The sequence below is a fragment of the Chiloscyllium plagiosum genome, chromosome 33 (genome assembly GCF_004010195.1).
Source record: "Chiloscyllium plagiosum isolate BGI_BamShark_2017 chromosome 33, ASM401019v2, whole genome shotgun sequence".
In the NCBI taxonomy this organism is placed as follows: domain Eukaryota; kingdom Metazoa; phylum Chordata; class Chondrichthyes; order Orectolobiformes; family Hemiscylliidae; genus Chiloscyllium; species Chiloscyllium plagiosum.
In genome coordinates, this window is record NC_057742.1 from 14,344,224 (window position 1) to 14,352,049 (window position 7,826).

General features: G+C 35.4%; 1 protein-coding gene across 5 annotated transcripts in view; it reads left to right on the forward strand.

Annotated features, from left to right (window-relative positions):
- LOC122539857 (V-type proton ATPase 116 kDa subunit a1) overlaps positions 1 to 6,600 on the forward strand; it is a 60,096-nt gene extending 53,496 nt beyond the window's left edge. For all 5 annotated transcript variants that reach the window (XM_043674980.1, XM_043674982.1, XM_043674983.1 and 2 more), the window contains one exon: positions 4,059 to 6,600. In XM_043674980.1, coding sequence (XP_043530915.1) covers positions 4,059 to 4,152 — 94 coding nt within the window. In that variant the 3' untranslated portion in view covers positions 4,153 to 6,600. The remainder of the gene's footprint in view (positions 1 to 4,058) is intronic.
- Positions 6,601 to 7,826: the final 1,226 nt, after the last annotated feature.

Genomic DNA, 7,826 nt, shown 5'->3' on the forward strand with positions numbered 1-7,826 from the left:
CCATCCTTCCAATGACATTTGACAATGAATTTAATACAAAGCTGATTTATTTGATTTTTATCCAAAATATCAAAACTTTGCTTTCAGATCTGAATTCATGTTGCTTGTTGTCTGCGTGTGTGGCTACTAAGGATAGCTGGTCGTGTCGTTTCGTGGCTAGTTGATGTTCATGTATGCGGATTGTTAGCTGTCTTCCTGTTTGTCCTATATAGTGATTAGTGCAGTCCTACACTACATTAGTTTTGCTCATGTTGGGTATCGGGTCCTTCGTTCTGGTGAGTTGTTGTCTGAGCGTGGCTGTTGGTTTGTATGCCGTTATGAGTCCTAGGGGTCGCAGTAGTCTGGCTGTCAGTTCCAAGATGCTCCTGATGTATGGTAGTGTGGCTAGTCCTTGTTGGTTGTAGTATGTCCTCGTTCCGTGGTCTTTCTCTTAGGCATCTGTTGATGAAGTTGCGCGGGTATCCGTTTTTGGCTGGGACAACACTACTATCATAGGGCAAGCCAGACAGAGAACAGCCAGGGAATTCCTAGAGGCATGGCATTCATCCACAAACTCCATCAACAAACACATCGACCTGGACCCAATATACCAACCACTACAGCGGACAGCTGAAACTGACAACCGGAAGCTGCAGGGACAGACCACTATAAACACCGGAGGAAACATCAAAGAAGCGCTTCGCAGGAGGCTCTCAAGCACTGATGATGTCGCCTAGCCAGGGGACGAAACGTTTGCAACAAAAACTTCCAGCTCGGCGAACAGAACCACAACAACGAGCACCCAAGCTACAAATCTTCGCACAAACTGTCTACTTACTATTTGCCCTATTTTAGAAAAAAACATTAATTCATTGGATGTACTAAGATGTTTTATAAATTCACTTTTTGAGTAGGTAGCATTTCAGAATAATTTTAATGTACACTTACTTTCAAGTGAGAGCAAACATTCTAGAGCTAAGTGTACTAGTTAAAGTACTAAACGTGTTTTGCATCAAAACTATCCTTTTGAGAAAAGTATGATTGAACATTGTGGACAGTTAGTAGGAATTGACCTATCTTGGCAGCACACTTGATTCATGGCCTGTACAGTGCTGTGCATTCATACACGTTTTGGCTGGTGAGCAGATTTCATCATATGTAGCTTTTAGAAAAGATGGGTATGTTATTAGGCCAACTGGATATCCATAAAGCTTCCAATAATCCAGAGTGTGTTGGAATGCTTCATGTCTTTCCAGAGAAATGCAACATCTATAAACAGATTAGTTTTTTGCTAAAATAACGCAAAACCCCCCAATATGTATGAGATTTTCTCTTCCTTGTGTACAATATTGTATCATACTTTTTGAATAAGTATAAGCGTGAAATTCCTGAAGCCATTTGACGTCAATCCAAACTGTTTGCAGAAATTGAAAACTAGATGATAGCAAATTGGCTTGTGTATTAAATCAACACTATTTAGCCTTTCCCATGTGATTAAGGCAATTTTCTTGTAAACAAAATTGTTTGGCAAACTAATTCGTAGGATGATTTGCAGTAATTATTCAAATGTTCCCCAAGTTGATCTCATCCCTGAGATTAAAATACATGCATTCACCGACACTGTTCTCTTGGCAAGTGGTTGGTATACTTTTGTGTACGATAGTAGTCCATTGTGATATTTCGTTCCTGTTTCTCAGTGGTTACATATTTGGTTTCCACTGAAGTTACCAACATATGTTTGTGTTGATTACTTTCCCCCCTCGTCTTAAGGATAAGGTTGAGTTTATTTTTTAAATATTTGTGCGGAAACGTAATTCAAAAGATATTGCTCTAAATTTATAAACTCACTTTTATGAACTCTTGTTGCTGAGCAATTTGAAGAATCCTTGTGAAGGGGAAGTTTCTATTTTTGAAAATCCTAATGACTAGAAGTTTCAATTTAGGATACTATAGTGTATTTGCAAGCGTATTTAGGCTTTTTCTTCTCTGCCAAATGTTACTTTACCTTGAAGAAACTTCTCACAGTGTATGCAGTCAACTGGGAACTGATCTTGGAGTTCTAAATCCTTTCGGTTGTCAGAAAGTTTTTAATATATCAATCATTGCAGTAGACTAACACAAGTGAAAAAACATCTTGCTGTCCTAATGTGCCACCATGTTTCTTGATTTTTTTCCTGTTGTACTATCAGTCAATTTGCAAATCTTGTGCATTTGTGCATATTGGAAAAGTTCTTTGTAATGAATGATAAAGCATTATTCGTAAGAACTGTCCAAAATATTTTTAAATTTAATCATGTTGATATTTTTACAGTAATTGGGATTTATTTTTAATTTTGGTGTTTATCTACTCCATTGTAAAATATCTGTGTATTCAGAATTGGCAATCTCAAAGAAGCATTATTTTACCTGCACTTCTGAAAGTTTAGTTACTGTGAAGCCTAAAGTGCGTCTTCTGTTTGATACTTCAAAACAGTGCTGTCAGTTCCTTTTTGGAATAACTGTTTGTTTAAAAAATGTAAACAAACTATTTGAGATCAAACCTTTTCCTAAAATCTGGGTTGATTTTATTGCATAATTGCAGGAATTTTGTAGAAATTACAGTGACTGGATATTGGAAAAATGCTTGAATCAAATGGACCGAAAGCATATCTTAGTGCAGCCATGTCTTGTCCAGATAAAGTCCAGGAAAGGTCTATGGGATGATCTTTGTCTTGTGGTGACATAATTAAAGTGATACTCATTCTTGCTGTGTTTGTGTCTGGGGGGATGAGAGAATGTGATCTATGTAGAAATTAATTTAGATAAAAATAATCTGAATTACATGGTAAGGGAGTGTGACCTAGGTTAATTTAGTTTGTGCCTTGATACTTGCAAAAGATTTGTTTTTGAAGGAAAACTGCTGTATTGTAATTTTCATTCATTTTGCTGAGGATTATTTTTCATTGGAAGAATATTTACAGGATTTGCATCCCTTCCTGCTGATTCATCAGTAAAATTGTTTTGTGGAACAGATTGTACTTTTATTAATGTTATCTTGCTTTTTTTAAATATCCTGTAAATGTGATATCAATGTTCTTTCAACAATGGTGTATGACACCATACTTTTGAGATCAAATATATTTTAGAGTTCTCTAGAGATGGTGTTTGAGAAGTGGTAGAACTCCAAAAACAAAATTGAACCTACCACAAGCCACCAATGTTGTTTGTTAGCACTTCAGCCTGTAGGTCAGGTTCAATTCTCAGTTTTTCACTAATGTTCTATTTTAGATAAACATTTACAAAAGGATATAGAAAAGCTGACAATTCTGGATGTGCCAAATATTCCCCCACAATAGCCTTTGTGTCCGTTATAGTGTGCATTTGGACATAGTCAATTTTCCAGAAAATATATAGTTTTCATTTTTATGCAGTAATTGAAATATTAACAAAAATAAAACCTGTTTTTCACCAGCTGGTCTCTAAACTGGTTATTGAAATCAGTTCAGGCCCCCAAATCGAAAGCAAACTATTCATAGTCGGAGAAATTGGACATAAATCCCTGGTTTGTCCTTGGCCACCTGTTAATTAAGGGTAGTGTGTGAGATCACTTTGCTGGGTAATTGTACAACAGCTCTGCTGTTCCGTTACCTCTAAATTACATTGTGTCTAATAGTTTGCCTTACTCACCTGATACTCCACTGCTGTTTCAACTGAGGCATCAGCTGGAATTTGAGATTGTCCTTTTAAATTTGCATATTGGATCTCCCACAGAACAACTATAGTCACTGTTGTATTTGAAGTCATGGTCTATGTTGTGCTACATGGACAGCACAGCATATTGGGCAAAAGTGAGGACTGCAGATGCTGGAACCAGAGTCGAGGTTAGAGTAGTGCTGGAAAAGCACAGCAGGTCAGGCAGCATCCGAGGAGCAGGAAAATCGATGCTGCCTGACCTGCTGTGCTTTTCCAACACCACTCTAACCCAGCACAGTATATTGGTAAAGCAGTGTGTGCCTAATTGTGATTATAAATTGATTTTTTTTTTCAGCCATAATACTACCATCTATAGATAATTAACCAATATGTTTTTGATTTCACAGGGTTGAGTTCCAAAATAAATTCTACTCTGGTTCTGGTTACAAATTTGTTCCCTTCTCCTTTGAAAGCATACTTGAAGGAAAGTTTGAAGAGTAGAACCGAAGGTGTATTACGTTTCAAGATGTCTGCTTGTGGTTTGTAAATGTATGGTTTGTGATGTGCATTTAGATCATGTAATTTATGCCCTTTGTATCCTAATGCAATCTTGTAGCTGACGTTGTTGTTACTTTTCTGCATGCACTGAAACCAAATGTTTTCCTTGTGTGAATCAATGCAGTTATGAAGTGTGACTATTGCATTGAACTGAATTTGTCCCACTCAATGTTCACTTAATGATTTCTTGCAGTGTAATTGTACTTTGGTAAACACATTTATATAGATAAGCTGTTCACTTTTTGTGTCTTGGAAAGGCTGGGACTAATCTGACAGTATTGCAGTATTATACCTCCTAGTAATTCTATACAATGTGGGATAAGACTTGTAACTAGCTACAGATTTATTTATTTAACTTTGTGGGAAGTGAAGGGCAAGATGTACTTCAGGGAAAAGATAGGTGGGCATTAGAATACAGCATTTGGAATGTATTCTTGGCCACCAAATATTAAAAACACTATGATGTGTAACTTATGATTCATTGTAGGAGGCATGACCATCTGTGGCCACTATCAGGGTGAAGGTTCGGTGCGTAAAGCACAACAATGTATGGAAATGTATTAATTTGACGACAAAGTGACTTGTTGCTAAACTTCAGAGGAAGGCTTTTCTGGAACTGTGCTCATGATGCCCACCTTTAGCAACCAGAGTTAATCATCTTGCAATGTAAAGAAATTCTAAAATGACTCCTAAAACACTTCAGCAACATTGTATCAGGAGGAGAATTGTTCTGGTTGCTGTGCAGTTTCACTTATTTGTTTTGGTTTTTTTTCCTCCCCTCTGATTCAGTTGGAAATATTAATCAATTTGAACTTTGTATCTCCAGATTTCCAAGAAAATATCAAGTTGAAATCTTCATACTGATTTTATTTTTATTATTGCACGCATTGGATTCTTGAACATGTTGAACATAGCATATCCAATTCAAGGTTCTGTAAATGGTATGCCTTTGATTTCTAAAATGATTAACTCGGCTGCATCTAGAAAAAAAATGGAGCAGTTTTATGCATCAATTGAATAGATCTCTCATGATTATTGGCTTTCGTTGGTCCTTGGGTTATTTTTGTGAAATTGTAGCACCCAATGTTAAATTTCATATTTTTGGAATGACCAAATTAATGGACTACTTTGGTTAAGAGTCATACAGGTTTAAGACTCTTCAGATATAAATCTGACATGTCCAATACAGCAGCTGTTTTTAATTTATATTTGAATGTTATTTTTAGCAGATTAAAATAACATTATTTCCCTGCCAGGTCCTCTTACAGGTCTCTCGACACCGTTTTTGGTTTGAATTCTGTATTGTTGATGATCAATCTTCTTAATAGATAATTAGTTCAATTAAAATTTCAAGATTTTGTAAATGAAATAACCCTTCTTAAACCTTAATGGTCAGTGAATCCAGATTTGTCTTTCTATTTGGATCATAATTTGCATTGTTGTCGTGACTGTTAATTTAACTGAATGTTAATACAAGTTTCTCCCTGTACCTTTGTCTTTGGATTTACTTTATGTAATGAAATTGGTATTGGGATGATATAGTTGTTGAATATTGGAAATTCTGTTTCAGTAATTGTATTGCCATTGTAACTTGCATGGTATTTCTCTTTATGTTGTGTACAAAATTCCATGGCCAAATTAAAGCTATGTGTCCTCATTATTTTAATCAAATGATTTGCACTCAAAATATTTGCATATCTTGAAACATTTAGACGACTATAATCTCTTTCACTTTCTTGCTCTGCTGCAATATTTGCTTTTAGAATTAGATGCTACTCTAGTGTCTGATATACTCCTTCATACAATGGATCAAGAAGTCCATTGATTAAAACTAGTAGTGTATGCTTATGGGACTGCTTTGACCTGTTGCACAATGATCATGTTCCATGTCATTATGGTGTGGAGGAAGGGATAGAAACAGCATTAAATAATATTGTAGTTATGCTTGTGTATATAGTGCTTTTTGTCAGGAGAAGTCAACCTTTGTACTTTTCAATATATTCTGTTCTGGGTGAAAAGGAATGACTATCTTGTTGATTACCCTGTCCTTCAACCAACCTGGACCCCTGACACCAAACTATCAATGTTTCAAACATCGTGCAAGCATTAAATTCCAACTTTAAAATGTCACGTTAATTTTGTGTATGTACTTTCATAATGGCTGAGCCACAACTAATGAATCCTCCAGGTCTGTTGATATTTGTTTGCTGTTGTGATTTCTTGTTTACATGTTTTGACTGTTTACAGTTAGTGAATGTGTGCCCAACTGAAGCTGAAAGTTCTTTAGTCACCTTATTGTGATTATTTAGGAATTATTCCAATCTGTTGAAGCTTGTGCATAAAGTCAATGTATATTTGAACATAGAATAAAAACATAGTGGAATGTAAAAATGCTCATGACCATTGAATTAATTTCTGACTTTTTTTTAGTCGTTTAGTATTTACTTGCAACTTGTCCTTTTTGGTCGCCTGACTTTCTGCTATTCCATTGTTGAACAAGTGATTTTGTTTTTATGTCAATAGTATATGAACTTGCTTGATGGCAATGTAATAACTAAATAGGTGACTCTTGGTGATAAATGTAAGACATCTAATTATAGATGAGGCAAGTAAAGATGTTCATTGTTCTTTGTAATTTATCATCTTTTAGCTAATTGTACTAGGGCCACCTTAAAAGAGAACAGTCAGGAAGTAAAAAGTTGTGGAGAATTTAATAATTGACTAGAATCCATAGAAACAGATGTTTTTCCCTTGTTATTCAGTTGTCCTATTTTGGAATCATCATATATCTAGCATTAAAAAAAAATCAAACTATGCAAATAGAACTTGTTAAAAATTACACTGATGTTGGGGGAAAGAAATAGACATGTGGCTATAAATGATATTAAAACAATCAGATCTGGAAGTGCTGAATGACAGGTCCCTTTTGTAAATTGTTTATTAGAGCACACCAAGTTCAACATTGCTACATGCAGTATGTCGTACCAATTTGTGAAGACTGTGTTAAAGGTAGCCTTTATATATTTTGTGATATGAATGTTTGTTAAATCAAACATGCATTGTTAAATCAAAATGTATTAGAAGAACAAAACCAGATTTGATCAATTATTCTCTTATTAGAGACATAACAATGTTCTTTAACTGAATCCATCTTGACTCAGGATTTCCACTAGTTTCACCATGTAATTTTACAGCAGTTTTGTTAGAATCTAGTTGTTTTCCTCCACTGTAGCAATTTGTTTTATTTACAAGACTCGGCCTTTTTGTTTTGTAGAGTTACTTCAGATTGGAAAGAGATTTTAAAAATCGGTACCCTTCCTTTTCCTAAGATATATCAAGCTAGAGAATTCCATGATGATCAGTGTTTGAGCTTGTATGTTGTTGAGTCTCCTTTTAAAAGCTTTGTTGCAGACAGGTGAAATGGAAGCAAGGGGGTGACCAACACTTTCAGTGGTAAAGTGGCATGTGCAAAAGACCAGGTATTTAGTCATCTGTCCTAATACCTCCTTGTGTGCCTTGGTCTTGAATTTTTGCTACCTTTTGCATTCAGAAATGTCCTTCATAAAATTTGTAAATGTTACATACAAAACATATTTTCACTGAAAATTACACGGTGT